At 35.5% G+C, this 16,782-nt stretch overlaps 1 protein-coding gene across 1 annotated transcript; it reads left to right on the forward strand.

The window, feature by feature from the left end:
- Nucleotides 1–1,479: 1,479 nt before the first annotated feature.
- LOC111391708 (berberine bridge enzyme-like 18) lies at nt 1,480–3,279 on the forward strand. The gene has a single exon (XM_023016955.1). It carries the CDS (start codon nt 1,485–1,487, stop codon nt 3,102–3,104), a length of 1,620 nt encoding a protein of 539 aa, XP_022872723.1. The 5' UTR covers nt 1,480–1,484; the 3' UTR covers nt 3,105–3,279.
- The last annotated feature ends 13,503 nt before the right edge of the window (nt 3,280–16,782 follow it).

Here is a 16,782-nt window from a genome sequence, read left to right on the forward strand (position 1 = left end):
ATGTACAAAATCTGTTGTAAAAATTTTGTGATTTGTAATTAATTATCAACTATAAACATAAGTCAAATAATATAAATATAATAATAAAGTTAGAAAAGCTAGTCTAAAAGTGTCTCGATAAACACTGTACTAAAATCACGTGGTCTCTCCTTTGTGTGGGTACTTTAAGCAATGCACGGCTTCAATGTAAAACCCTAACAACTCGCAATCAATTCTCCTTCTAAGGGCATGACCACGGGGATAGAAAGAATAAGTCCTTAATAATTGCCAAAATCATAGAAGAAAATAATATGAAATGACTAGAGAATATTTTGCCAAAGTCTTTTTTTTGTGTGTATAAAACAATGGGAGATCCACCCCCTTTTATGATAAAAAATTCAACATGCTCACAATGAAAATTAATCAAATCTGGAAATTAAAACAGAAAACTTAAAATGCATGAAAACTGAAATTTTAATTTTCAATTTGGAAAAGTTTGAACTTATTTTCAACAAAATATAGTCTCAGTGGCCCTTCCTTCGATCTAGTTGGTCTTAGAGGCTTTTCAAGAATTCTAAGGGCACGTCTAGAATTGACCCCAAACACACTGACTTTTCTGATATATATATATATATATATTGGTAATTAATGTTCCTAACTTCCTACTTTGAATATTCTGATTATTCATTTTCCGGGAAATTCCTGAAATTTGCAATGAAAGTTTTTTTGCCAAGTGGTAGTACTTTCTTGCCATCTTTTATGGCTTCAGCTAATAAATACACCAGTGGGGCGAGAAATCGTATTATACAACTTTTTTTTTTTAGCATGCAGAAAAATACTTTGTCGAAACACTTAAACGTAAATAAGTATATGAGAGCATCACAAGATTTAGAAGCTTAATTTGACACAGACAAATAATAAATTTTGTGTCGCAAAATTTATAATTAATCAGCATATAAAAATCTTTGCCTGTAAATCAAGTTCTGATTTCTTACGGATTGCAGATTTTAGGCGAAAACGTAGATACTGGATTATCAATTCACCCGTCTATGTATGCTGAAGCTACATAAATTCAAGGAATGTTAAATGTCAAATTCTAGATTTTATTAAATGAAAATATCAACATATATGACTTTGAAACGTCAACTAATCTCGAATATTATGACTTCTCCATTGAAGAAATAACCAAATTAATAATACAAAATAAACAATTGGGATGCGTTTATTTTTATATATTAATTTTTGAAAATACTAATCTGTTACACCATGGAAAAACAATTTTCTTCCCTTAGCTAGAATACATAATCTGAACAAATAATGTTCAGAAATTTGTTCATATAGCAACTTAATTGGAATAGTCATTATCATACAGTTATTGTAACAGAAATTCAAACCTGATGTTCACATTAATATCCAATGTTTCGAAAGAAGCATGCAACTTCATGACACTATAAATTCAGTATGTTTTCTTCTTTGCAATATACAAATTAATCAGTCTACGTTAAATGATGAATACTCCAAGCACTTGTTCCCTTTTATTTGCTCTTCTTGTAATCTTCTCATGTTCATGGGCAGTTTCTTCTGATGGACATGATGATTTTATTCAATGTATGTCCATTCAATCAAACAATGACTCTTCCATTTCCAATGTTGTTTATACCCCAAACGATACTTCATACTCATCAATCCTAAATTTCTCCATACAAAACCTTCGATTCACATCAGAAACAACACCTAAACCATTAGTCATTGTTACTCCCGTGCAAGAATCCCAAATTCAACCTATCATATATTGCGCCAAAGAAAATGGAATGCAAATACGGGTTCGAAGTGGTGGCCATGATTATGAAGGACTTTCATATGCATCAGAAGTTCCTTTTGTCATACTTGATCTTTTCAACTTAAGGGAAATAAGTGTTGATGCTGATAACAAAACTGCATGGGTTCAAACCGGTTCAACCATCGGGGAACTATACTATAGAATTTCGGAAACAAGTCAAACCCTAGGGTTTCCTGCTGGTGTTTGCCCTACCGTTGGAGTTGGTGGGCATTTCAGTGGTGGAGGGTATGGAGCATTGTTAAGAAAATATGGGCTTGCAGCAGATAATATAATTGATGCGCGCTTGGTTGACGTGAATGGAAGGATTCTCGATCGAAAATCAATGGGTGAAGATCTATTCTGGGCCATAAGAGGAGGTGGAGGTGCTAGTTTTGGAGTCATTCTTGCTTGGAAGATACAATTGGTGGATGTTCCAGAAAAAGTCACTGTGTTTACAATTAACAAGACCTTGGATCAAAATGCAACAAATATTGTTCACCGATGGCAATACATTGCACACAAATTCGATGAAGATTTGTTCATTAGAATCCTTATAAGAAGGGTGAATTCAAGCCAAGATGGAGGGAGAACTATACAGGCTTCATTTAATTCATTGTACCTTGGTGGTGTTGGAACATTGCTTCCTCTAATGCAACAAAGCTTCCCAGAATTGGGTCTCCAGAGAGAATATTGCACTGAAATGAGTTGGATAGAATCAATCCTATATTTTGCTGGGTTTCCCATCGAATCACGAGAAGTATTGCAGAACAGGACTCAGCCAAATGTACGATACTTCAAAGCAAAAACGGACTATGTTCAGAAACCTATTTCCAGGAATGGGCTCGAAGGGATTTGGAAATTGTTTTTTGAAGAGGAAGCTGAGGAAGCTGAGATGATATTGAGTCCATATGGTGGAAGAATGGATAAAATTTCAGATTCTGCAATTCCCTTTCCTCACAGGGCTGGTAATTTGTACAAAATCCAGCACTTGGTGTATTGGGAACCAGAAGAGGTAGAGGCATCAGATAAGTATATAAATTGGATTAGAAAGCTTTACAGTTACATGGCTCCTTATGTTTCAAACTTTCCAAGGGCTGCATATATCAACTATAGAGATCTTGATATTGGAGTTAATAACAAGGGCAACACAAGCTATTCACAAGCCAGCATTTGGGGGATCAAATATTTCAAGAATAATTTCAACAGATTGGTTCATGTGAAAACCAAAGTTGATCCTGCTAATTTCTTCCAGAATGAACAAAGTATTCCGCCCCTCTACTCATGGTGGAACAAAAATGGGAAATAAGATTCCCGGGGAAACTAAATTCTACACTTTTATGTTATTTGTACTTAATAAATATGTTCCCGATAGATTTTTATTACTGTGATTTGCATATTAGATAAATTGGTGTAGTTTGTGTCAATAAAGATCATTATGTAAATGTACGTTTAATAATAAAGGATACCATTTTTAGTAAATTTGAAGAGGATATTGATTTGATCTCTGCATTCTTCTTTTTCTCTCCGTTTATAAATTTTATGTATTTCTTATCACCACGCTCCATGTAAAAAAGAGTGGCCTAAAACTTCAACTACGATTGATGTTTGTATAATCTTCCTCTTACTATCATGGTGCAACATAAAAATAATCATTTTTTGGGAGTTGTTTATAAATAGTTTAAATTATAAATATAAAAAATGAACCATGGATAAGTAAGAAATACTTGTGAGTTCCACATAATTTGTGTGTAAAAAATGATTAAATCCATTATGAATAATTTATAAACAATCGCGAAATAATGGCTTAGATTATGCGGTCTTCAGTGAATTTTAATTATAGCTAAAAATTAATTTAGTCCATCTTAATCATCTAGAAATTTCCGAGTTAATTGTGTCTGGGTTGGAAAAATGACCCCACTTTTCAAGTAGATATTCTCTCTTGAATAGAGATGACAAAAATACCTATCAAATTCAATACCCGCAGCCCCGCCTCGTGTAGGGGAGGGATTGCCTGCTTAATCGGGTAATTGAGTCACGTATAGGGAAGGAAATTCCGCCTCGAGGAGAGTGTTGGTAACAAGGGCTCCGCCCCATTTTATTTTACTTTATTTTTTTATAAAAAAACCAATACTTTAAATGGAAAATCTCCACAAAATTTCATTAATCCTAATAGAAGATGCTATCTGAGATTATCTAAAGAACATTATAAACAATAAAAAACTTCAGTTTACCAAAAGCATTCAAGTAATTTAACTTTTAAACAAATTAATTAAAAAATTTAATAGCTATATTATTGTCTTACTTGAATGAATGGGAGCAATAAAATGAATTATCAAAATTTATAAAAACTATTAAATAGTTACATAAATGAGTAACCTTCCCGCGACTTGCCCATTGCCAATCTTACTTCTGAGAAAAGGTAAACCCTTAAACTCTCATGAAATAGGGCTAGTTCATATGGAAAAAAAGGTTAATCCTACTAATTGTTTTGTGAATGACCAGTCTTCTGACTTTTTTTTTGGTTATAAAAAGCCATTATTTCGAAAAGTTCAATTTACTCGCCTATTTAGCTTATAGACAAGAGGCTATGATGTATTGTAAGTGTTGACCACCTTTTTTGCAATAGCAATGTGGAAAACAAATGTCGTGTCCACTCGTGTTTGAACGAGCAAAGTAGGCACGTTTCGATTGAAATAATCAATCGGAGAGGTAATGGATGAAGAACATGCTCTATAACATGAGACAAACACGTTCGAAAATCGATGATATGATCAAGAACAATTGTAAATAAATAATCACAATCTATCTCACCAAAACTAAAAATGATTTGAACTCGAGTATGTAAATGTGGAATGAACAAGAAAGAGATTTTACTAAGAATTCACGTGTAATCTTACATATATTTTTTTCAATCCCTTAAAAGGTTAAGTGTTGCTATTTATAAAGTTTGGATCGGCATGGCCACCATTGAATCAAAACCACATGGCCTCATCTTGTTAACCAAAGTCTCGCATCACTTTTTGCCACAAATTAATTGCATTCACAAGGGGTCAACTGACCTACATCCTACACTGACATTTTCGATCTGCTTTGAATGCAGCATGTGCTTTGATCTTGATAGAGTACTTCAGCTAGGAGGGAAAATTACTTTACATGGTAGAGGTTCTGCAAGAGAGAGTACCTTGGCCAAAGAAGGAGTGCTTCGGCAAAAAGGGATCAACTTTTTCCTTTTTCCTTATTTTGACTTTGTTGACTACCAAATGTCTTGTACATATTGTTTCTGCATGGCTTGCACTGGGAGCATCGAATATGAGATCAATAGTCCCCCAAGTCTATGTATGATCATTAATGTAGTACATAGAATTTGTGTTATATTGAAACAATAATTTAAAAATTGTGGGGTGGTTATTTTTAATCCCACAATAATAGCTCCTCATGTCCAATTGTAAATATTTATATATAAAAATTAGAATTTGAGAGTAAAATATATGATGAAATGTTCGAAGTACTTATGGACATCACGTGCCGAAGTTTTATGTTGGGCCTCTTATTTATTCAGACATTTAAGCAAAGTTGAGGCACATGTGACCAATAATGCTCTTCGTTCTCTCATTTTTTGAAGGTCCTATCGAAGCTGTGAATGTGAAGCTGAAGTGGGGGAGCTTCGTCAACATAACGGAAGCCATAGGCTATAATTCTAAGGAGGCAAGTATGGGTGTCATGAATATGAGGCTTCAATGATTTGTGTTGACATATGGTCAACTTTATCCTCGATATTTTTTTCATAGTAAACAAGACTAATATTGCTTTTTAATATTTTGAGTGATAATAAATCAATGTTAAAATCAATTAAGCATTATATATCGGATTTGAAATGAAAATCAAAATGGAAGTTAAACATTCAAGTCAAATCATTCAAGACGAAAGCTTAAATATAAATGTCAAGAAAGATCAAAAGCATGAGAGACGGCACCAACGAAATATCAAGACTAGAAGTTCAAGAGCCAAACATGAAAAAAAACTTCAAAGTAAGATCAAAGACTAGGCTTTCTAGATAATATGTAAAGGTATAACACCATGATCTTTAGTAATAAATGATAACAGCTAAAAAAATTATTTTGTGCACAAAAAGTTATTTTCGTTTCCCCCAAGAAAAAAATTTCTCTACTACTAGAGGGGATAGGTCCATGGCCAGCCCACCACCTAGCTCCCCATGGCAAGATTCCTTTAAGAGGGTGAGGACATCTAGTGGTCCACTGCATCTGATGCATGTCTTCACCCTAAGCTCCTCATTTTCTCAACGGAGCGATGAGCTAGCTTCGGAGGTTCTGTCGAAGATTCCTTCAGTGGTTTAGACTGCAACATTTCACAAGTTCTGGATGAACCATTGGCAATCATTCATAGAGACCATTGAATGGGTGGACATCTTCACCACCATGGTAAGCCAAACGAGAAGGGTGTTTGGTGCTGCCATAGAAGCGAAGGCCCAATTTAAAATCTTTCAAAGAAAACATGAAGAAATCGCGAATAAGGCCTCCCAAGCCAAGAAAGCAGCCAAGAAGGCTAAGGCTGAAGTGGAGGCTTTGAAGAAACAAAATGATAAAAAGCCTGTAAAGCTCACTTCTGTACTTGTAGAAATTGAATATTCGAAAAAGGAGATTCACTTGTCGCATAATGAGGTGGCCTCCCTAACGAAGCGAATGGAGACTTCTAACACCCACCAAAAGCTGGCTGATGAGACTTTAGAGGTGGCTAATAAAGAAAATGCTGCTTTGAAGCAGCAGGTGGGAGAGTTGAATTCCAGAATATCGAGCCTAACAGGGGAGGTGGAGATGGGAAGGAGAGACGCTGAATTTGCAAAAAGTGAAGTTGAGAAGTGATACATTGCCAACTTCTACCTCACTGAGGCATACCAAAGTTTTGCTAAGTATTAGCGGATGTATGCCTACACTGATGTGGTAAAGTAGATTGAAGTGAACTTTCGGACCTTCAACACTCTAAGTTAAGGTCTGAGTTCTTAGAGGAGGGAGACGAGCCTCAAACTCTTGCAAAGGGTAGCCATGTAAAGTGATAAGATCTTGAAATATTATATAAATGGCCTCGAAGCCCACAGATGTAATATTCTTTGCAATGAGTGAATACATTTTTTGTCATTTGCTATCTTTACTGCATTTTCATTTATGGAGTTATTGCCTTGTTGCTATTCATTTCATTATTTGATATTTGTTTGTAATTTGAAATTTTTACAAGTGTTGGCAGATAGCTTGTCAATCTATACCTTCAACTTTGTAGGTCCTTGGTAAAACCTCTTCCTTGATGCAAGAGGGACACTCCCAATTAGGGCCTAGGGTTCCCACTCCTAGCTCCTTAGAAGATAGGAACACTCTCTTTATCATAAGGTCATTCAAGCGAAACGAATTCTTCTTAACCTTATAGTTATAATACCTAGTTGGTAGATAGCTAGTTTTGCTTGGGATCTATCCCTTCTTTCTTCAAGGAAATCTAGTTCAAACCTTCTCATTATATCATTAGATATTTTATTAAAATACATACGACGAGAAAATGACAGACCTACTTCGACAGACTCACAGCCTCGACTCTATAAGCCATAGCAAATGGAGTCTCTTCTGTGGCTATTCTATTAGTAGTTCTGATGGCCCATAAAATTGAAGAAGTTCATCAACCCAAAGTCTCTTAGAAGCGTCTAATTTTCACTTGAGTGCATATTTGATGGTTTTATTGACAGTGTCTACATGTCCGTTAGCCTAAGGATGATATGGGAAAGAGTTGTGCTTCTTGATTCCTAACTCCTCACATAAATTTCTGACCTTCTTGTTGTCAAATGTCACCCATTATCCGAAACAATTGAATGGGGAATTCTGTACTGACATATGATATTTTTCCACAAAAAATTGGAAGTATTAGCTTCAATAATTTTAGCAAGAGGTTTAGCCTCAATCCACTTGTGAATTAGTCAATAACAACAATTGTAAAACTGGCACCACTTTTTCCTTTAGGTAGGGGGGCTATGAGATTAATCCCCCATTTGGTGAATGGTCAAGGGCTAGAAACAATACTTAGCTCCTGAGCGAGCTGCCTCTAGATCGTGTTGACACTTATTACTTTTCTTTGTAAATTGTTATGCATCATTTTTTAGCATAGGCCAATAATATCTCTATCTCAATACCTTTTGTGTTAGAGACCATCCTCCAGCATGCTTGCCATATATCCCTCCCCCCCCCCCCGGGGAACATTTTGAAGCACATAGGTGGTTTATTTACTGCTATGCATCGAGCCCACTCGTGTCTATGTGAGCAAATTTCGGCACATTTCGATTGAAATAATCAATTGGAGAGTCAATAGACATTGGAGATGCTTTATCACACGAGATGAACAAGTTTGAGCACCGACAATATAATCGAGAACAATTGTAAATAAACAATTACAAACCATCTCACCAAATTCAAAATGATTTGAACTCAAGTATGTCAATGTGAAATGAACAAAAAAGAGATTTTACCGAGAATTCAAGTGTAATGTTACATATATTTTTTCCAATCCGTTAGAAGGTTATAACAGTTGCTATTTTTAAAGTCTAGGTCAACATGGTTACCATTGGATCAAAATCACGTGGCCTTATCCTATTAACTAGAGCCTCACATCACTCTCTCCCACAAATTAATTACATTGACAAGGGGTCAGTCAACCTACATCCTACGTTGATATTCGTGAGGTCCATTAATACAAATTTTACATTAATTATTATTATAGATACCCTGCAGATCTACTTTGAAAGCAGCAAGTGCTTCGATCTAGAGAAAGAGGACTTTGGCTGAGAAGGAAAAGTATATCGGATTGTAAAGGTTTTGTCAGAGAGTGTGCTTCGGCCAAACAAAGAATGCTTCAGCTAAAAGGGTTAGGCAATAGGCAGTGGATTCACTATTTGTATTTAACCCAAATCAATTCAATACCAATCCATTTACATTACTTTACATATACACACGTAAAGAAAATGATGACAGAGAGAGAAAAGAAGAAAAGGCAAAAGTAAAGAAAAGAAAAAGAAACAGAAGAAGTATCACCAAGCCGAGGGAGAAGTAAATGTAGATAGTCAAAGAAGGAAGAATCTGATCAGTTGAAAATTGTCAAAGAAACTAAATAGAATTCTGATAACATGGCCGTAACAATTTTTGACATGCACTAGTGGGTTCTAACTAACTCAAAAAACATGATTCAGATCTAGGCATCTGGTAAACAATCACTTCCAAAATTAGAAAGGTAAAATACAACACAGTGTTAGAAGCAATTTCTATGGTAAGCATGGACATGTCTCACTTTATTGTTTAACTCATTAGAAGCAACATGTAACAAAAAGAGTTAATTTGCTTGGTAGTAATTTAAAACAGAATCTTAATGCTAAATTAAGATAAGTTTGGGTAAGAAAAAATTATCTTAGTTGTTTTGTTGTCAATATAGCCTCTATTGCACCCAACTCTTTCTATTTCGATAGTGGTTGCTATAGACACATGATTGGTAATTGTTCCATGCTAACTAACTATAAAAGTTTTGTAGATGTTCTAGTTACTTTTAGAGATGGGACAAAAGGTAAAATTAAAGGTGTTGATACCATTGTAATTGATAGACTCCCTATATTAAATGATGTATTATTTGTTGTTGACTAGAAAGCAAACCTAATTAGTGTAAGCCAACTCTGTGATGATAATTTTATGATTATATTCACAAAAAAATTCCTACAAACTGCTAAAAAATGATGGTTATTATGTCTTACATGGTGCCAGATCTAGTGATAAATGTTATCTGCTCGAATCCGATATTACTGTCCTATTTCAAAAGCTGAATCTACAAATTGGTGGCACAAACAGTTGGGACACTTGAACTATGAAGATTTGGTTAGACTTATTAAGCTAAATGTAGTAAGAGGACTTTCGAAGCTCGTAGAAAAATCTGAAGGTGTGTGTAGTCCATGCAAAAAAGGTAAATAAACTAGAATTGCACATAAACAAGATCAACTTCTTTCTACCTCTTACTGTCTTGAGTTGCTAAATATGTACTTGATGGGGCCTACTCAGACTGAAAGCCTCAATTGTAATATGTATATATATATGTGGTTTTTGATGAATTCTCTTGGTACATTTGGATAGATTTTTAAACAAAAAATCTAACGTTCTTAAAAGGTTTTACATTTTTAGAAAATTGAACATTGAAAAACACTTTAAGATGACTAAAATTGTAAGAATTAGGAGTGATAGTGGTAAAAAAAATTTGCTAGCTTTTCTAAATTCTGGGAAGAGTGTAGTATTTTTCATGAGTTTTTTGCTTCTAAAATTCTTGAGTAAAATGGTGTGGTAGAAAGGAATAATATGGTTTATACAAGACATGGCTATGGTGATGTTGAATAGTAAGAAATAACTTGTTAAGTTATGGACTGAATCCGTAAGTACTGTATGTTATATTCTAAACCGTGTATCATTGAGACTAGGTACCTCAAAAACTCCCTATGGGATCTGGAAATGAAGGAAACGAAACCTCAAGTATTTCTAGACATTTGGAAACAAGTGCTACATATTAAACAGCAAGGAACACTTGGTGATGATTGATCTTAAGAATGATGGGGGAGTATTCATTGGTTATTCAGAAAATAGTACAGCCTACAGAGTCTAGAACATGAGGACTCAAACCATCATCGAGTCCCGTTAATGTCAGAATTGATTGCATCCAGATTTCTCCTCCTATTCGTAGAAACCTGAGATTCAGAATCTAGTAGAATAGAATGTAGATGATTATGTTAATAAATAAAGCCACATTTTTGGACCAAATGGATAAGATTGTTGCTTTCTTAATGGTTAAGAAAAATACATACATCCATGCAAAGGTGGTGGTGGCAAAATTAGAGTCTCCAGCTAATGACAGCCACATGTGCAGAAAATTCCAGCCAACTTTTTGAAACATTAGGCGGTGGAATTTAATGTAAATGGCGGCTAAATTTCCTATAAATATAGGATTGAAGTTGGAGAGAAAAGTAGTGCATGCAGAGAGGAAAAAAATTTTGTGGAAAGCAAATTGAATAGAGAGAAAATTAAAAGTAGAGAGATAGAAAAAATCGGAGAGAAAAAAATTATTGTTTTCTTCAAGGTATTTCCTACTTGTTTTCTCCTAATTACAAGATAGATTAATTGTTGTTATCTCCTTGTATTTAGAGTGTGTTGTAATTCTCCTACTATAGTGAAATCCTCATATACTTGTCCGTAGACGTAGCCTAAATTGGGTGAACCACGTAAATACTTGTGTCCATTTTTAGTTGTGTTTTCTCAATTTCATTATTTGTCCGCCAAACTCGACCCACGCGTTTTCTCCACAATAGTGGTATCAGAGCTAGGTTATGTGTAGGGTCATTATTCGGTCATAGTATTGGTGAACAAAGTGGCTACAAAGTATGAGATTGAAAAGTTCAATGGGAACAATTTCTCATTATGAAAATGAGAATAAAAGTAGTTTTGAGAAAAGATAACTGCTTGGGGGCAATTGGACAAAGGCCTGTGGAGATCATTGACAATACTAAGTGGAACGAGATGGATAGCAACGCAGTTGCTAATCTATACCTTGCAGTAACTGATGGAGTATTGTCAAGTGTGGCGGATAAAAAGACGATTAAAGAGATATGAGATACGCTGACAAAGCTGTACGAGGCCAAATTATTACACAATAAAATCTTTTTAAAGAGAAAGCTTGACATCCTTAGGATGATGGATTCAACTACAGTGACAGACCACATCAACACCCTCAATACTTTATTTTCACAACTCACATTAATGGAGCATAATATAGAGGCGGGTGAACGTACTGAAATCTTACTTTAAAGTCTACCAGATTCGTATGATCAACTCATCATCAACTTGACTAACAACCTTGAAACTCTAGTCTTCAATGATGTTGCAGTTGCAGTTCTTGAAGAGGAAAGTAGGCACAAGAACAAGGAGGACAAATTGTTAAGTTCACATCAGGCAGAAGCTTTAACGATGATGAGAGGGAGATCAACGAATCGTGGCTCCAGTGGGAGTCATAATCAGAGTAGATCAAATCGAGGAGTAAGAAAAATGCCAAGTGTCATTACTATGGTAAGAAAATGGCACTTAAAAAGGGACTGTTGGAGTCTCAAAAAGAATGACAAAGCCAAAGAAAAAGGTCTTGGACGTTAAAAGCTCAAGATTGTGTAGCAAGTACCTCAGATGATGGTGAAATTTTATACAGTGAGGCAACAACAGTTGTTCAAGGCAGAAAGAAATTTTCTAATGTCTAGCTTATGGATTTAGGAGCTACACGGCACATGACACCAATAAGGGAATGGTTTCATCAATATGAGACTATCCCAGAAGGATCTGTGTTTATGGAAAATGATGATGCCTTGGAGATCGCTGGTATTGGTACCATCAAATTGAAAATGTATGATAGTACAATTTGCACTATCCAGGAGGTACGACACGTAAAAGGGTTAAAGAAAAATCTATTATCTTTAGGACAATTAGATAGCATTGGCTGCAAAACCCATATACATGATGGGATTATGAAAATAATCAAAGGCGTGCTTGTGGTGATGAAAGCAGAAAAGATAGCTACAAATTTGTACATGCTTAAGGGAGAAACACTATAAGAAGGAGAAGCATCTGTCACATCAACAAGTTCAGCAGACGAATTAACGATAATGTGACATCGCAAGCTTGGTCACATGTCGGAACGTGATTTGAAAATTCTATCAGAACAAAAGCTTCTTCCAGGGCTCAAAAATGTTTCATTATCCTTTTGTGAGCATTGTATTACTAGTAAGCAGCACATATTGAAGTTTAGCAGTTCCACTGTTAGAAGTAAAGCTATCTTGGAGTTGGTTCATTCTAATGTTTGGCAAGCACCGGTTATATCCCTAGGAGGTGCAAGATACTTTGTATCTTTTATTGATGATTACTACAAGAGATGTTGAGTATATCCAATCAAGAGGAAGGCAGAAGTGTTCGCGAGTTTCAAAATATTCAAAGCGCCTATGGAGCTTGAATCTGAAAAAGGATCAAGTGTTTGAGGACTGATAATGGAGGAGAATATTCTGGTGATGAATTTGATAACTTTTGTCAACAAGAAGGTATCAAGAGACAGTTCACGATGGCATATACTCCACAGCAAAATGGAGTGACAGTGTGGATGAACAAAACATTGTTAGAAAGAACAAGAGCAATATTGAGAACTACAAGGTTAGCCAAGTCATTCTGGGCAGAAGCAGTCAAAATTGCTTGCTATGTGATCAATCGGTCGCCATCAACCGCAATTGATTTGAAGGTTCCTATGGAAATGTGGACTAATAAACCGGCTGATTATTTTCACTTACATATATTTGGAAGTCGTGTGTACGTTATGTACAATACCTAAAAAACATCAAAACTAGATCCAAAATCCAGAAAATGTATTTTTTTAGGATATGCTGATGGAGTCAAGGGGTACCGCTTGTGGGATCCCACTTTCCACAAGGTGATAATTAGCAGAGATGTCATATTTGCAGAAGGCAAAATACAGGAAAAAATAAATGATAGCACTTCAAAAGAAAAACCAAAAACTACTATAGTTGAAGTTGGATGCGAACGAGAAAATACAGATTCTTCTAAAGTAACACTAGAGCACGAAGAACAAGCTGAGTCTAGTGATCCAAATGTTCGACGATCAACACGAGAGAGAAAAGAATCGGCTTAGCACTCAGATTACATTATGGAGGGCAATGTTACATCCTGCTTACTGACAGAAGATGGAGAGCCATCAACTTTCCATGAGACTATAAATAGCCAAGAAGTTTCTCAGTGGATGACAGTAATACAAGAAGAAATTGATGCTCTTCATAAGAATAAGACATGGGATCATGCTCTACTACCACAAGGAAGGGTCGTTGGGAATAAATGGATATATAAGATCAAACAAGATGGCAATGACCAAGTGGAGTGGTATCGTACGAGACTGGTAGTGAAGGGATATGCTCAGAAAGAAGTCATCGACTTCAACGAAATATTTTCTCCCATGGTTCGACTCACATCAGTTCGAGTAGTTTTGGCGATGTGTGCTACATTTGACTTACACCTAGAGCAGTTAGATGTGAAAACTGCATTTCTTCATGGAGGACTTGAAGAAGAAATTTATATGCTCCAACCAGAAGGTTTTGAAGAAAAAGGAAAAGAAAACTTAGTTTGTAGGTTGAACAAATCTCTATATGGTTTCAAACAGGCGCCGAGCTATTGGTATAAGAGATTTGATTCCTTCATCATGAGCCTTGGATACAACAGACTCAGTTCAGATCCGTGTGCATACGACATGAGATTTGGTGATAATGATTTTATTATTTTACTGTTGTATGTTGATGACATGTTGGTAGCAGGCCCCAACAAAGATCGTATTGAAAATTTGAAGGCACAGCTGGCTAGGGAGTTTGAAATGAAGGACTTGGCACAGGAAAATAAGATTCTAAGGATGCAAATTTACCGAGACAGAAATAATAGGAAGATTTGGATTAGTCAGAAAAATTACTTGAAGAAAATCTTGCGTCGCTTTAATATGCAAAATTGTAAGCCAATTTCTACCCCTCTTCCTATTAATTTCAAGTTATCCTCAAGTATGAGCCCTAGTAGTGAAATAGAGAGGATGAGATGTCTCGAGTACCATATGCATTAGCAGTGGGTAGTTCGATGTTTGCTATAATATGTACAAGACAAGACATTGTACAAGCAGTGGGAGCGGCTAGCCAATACATGGCAAATCTTGGTAAAGAGCATTGGAGTACTGTGAAGAGGATCCTGGGATATGTCAAGGTACCTCAAATGCTACATTATGTTATGGAGGATCAGATTTTACTGTCAGAGGCTATGTTGATTTAGATTATGCAGGTGATCTTGATAAAAGCAAGTCCACAACACGATATGTGTTTACTTTAGCCGGAGCAGCTGTAAACTGGGTTTCAAAACTCCAGTCTATCGTGGCTACTTCTACGATGGAGGCAGAATACGTGGCAGCTATACAAGCTAGCAAAGAGGTAATCTGGTTGCAAATGTTAATGGACGAGCTCGGACACAAACTAGAGAAGATTGCTCTATTTTCTGATAGTTAGAGCACTTTGCACTTAGCAAAGAATCCAGCATTTCATCAGAGGACAAAGCATATTCAAGTCCAATATCACTTTGTTCGAGAACAGATGGAGGAAGGAAGTGTGGATATACAGAAAATCCATACAGTAGACAACCTAGCTGATATGTTGACAAAGCCAATCAAAACTGACAAGTTTATATGGTGTCGATCCTCCATTGGCCTAGCAAAAACGTAAGTAGCATGGAAATGGCAAGTGTGAGAAGGATTGAAGTGGTCAACAAAAGTGACTTTAAGTAGGAGAAATGTTAATAAATAAAGCCATATTTTTTTACCAAATGGATAAGGTTGTTGCTTTCTTAATGGTTAAGAAAAATACATATATGCATGCAAAGGTGGTGATGACAAAATTGGAGTTTCCAGCTAATGACAGCCACATGTGCAGAAAATTCCAGCCAACTTTCTGAAGCATTAGGCGGTGCAATTTAATGTAAATGGCGGCTAAATTTCCTATAAATATAGGATTGAAATTGAAGAGAAAAGTAGTGCATGTAGAGAGGGAAAAAAATTTGTAGAAAGCAAATTGAGTAAAGAGAAAATAAAAAGATTAGAGAGAAAAAAAACTTGGTGAGAAAAAAATTAATGTTTTCTTCAAGGTATTTCCTACTTATTTTCTGCTAATTACAAGAGAGATTAATTGTTGTTATCTCCTTGTATTTAGAGAGTGTGTTGTAATTTTGATACTACAGTGAAATCGTCATATACTTGCCCGTGGACGTTGCCTAAATTGGGTGAGCTACGTAAATATTTGTGTCCATTTTTAGTTGTATTTTCTCAATTCCATTATTTGTCAGCCAAACTTGACCCACACGTTTTCTCCACAGCAGATTAGACTATTTAGAACAACTGTACTATAGATTCGAGGAATAACAATCTGACAGAACTGATAGTACAAAGTTCAGAGGATCCTGCATTCGTTACTGGAAGTGTTGACCCACCGAGGAAAACAATGAACTGTAGAACAAAAGACAGCTTCCTACCTGAATCCAAAAGGCTTATCTGCTAGATAACATTTATTCAGATCTTGGAGATACCGAGATGGAATAATGAGTAGAAGAAGATTTGCCACGGAACTCAGGAATTGTGTGCTACACCTCACATATTGAACCTAGAAATATGATTAAAGCACTTGATGATAAATCTTAGGTACTAGCAATACAACAAGAATTGGCTTATTTTGTGCGAAATAATGTATAGAAGCCAATACCTATGCCAACTGGCCAACTGATACAAATATGACTAGAACAAAGAGATCTTCATCCCACACTCTAAGATATTGAGATGCTGATTGGGTAGAAAACATGGATGATAGGAAAAACACATTTGGAGATTGCCTCTATATAGGTAATAATCTTATATTTTAACTTAATAAGAAGCAAAACTCTATATCTTGTTCTACTGCAGAAGCTGAGTACATTGTTGCGGTAGTTGTAGACAGCTACTTAGGATGAAGTAGATGCTTGTTGACTACGATAAGTTTACATTTCATGGGCATTGGGTTGTTTGCCTGTAACTCATTTCATGGGATCCACAACTTTTATCAACTTCTCAATCACAATTTCATCACCTTCTATCAAAAAATTTCGGTATTTTTTATTCAAAATTGTCTCTTTAAGTTGATCCACTATTATTTTATTGCATAATTAAAAATTACATCCAATCTTTTTAGCAAACCACAATACGAAATTTCATTATTTTGAGCTGAACAAAGGGATAGTAATTCGAAGGGAAAAAAATGAAGAAAGATTCGTAGTTCACATGCATAAAAAATATCTAAAACCATATAGAGTATTTAATAG

The sequence above is a fragment of the Olea europaea genome, unplaced genomic scaffold, assembly GCF_002742605.1.
Source record: "Olea europaea var. sylvestris unplaced genomic scaffold, O_europaea_v1 scaffold827, whole genome shotgun sequence".
In the NCBI taxonomy this organism is placed as follows: Eukaryota; Viridiplantae; Streptophyta; class Magnoliopsida; order Lamiales; family Oleaceae; genus Olea; species Olea europaea.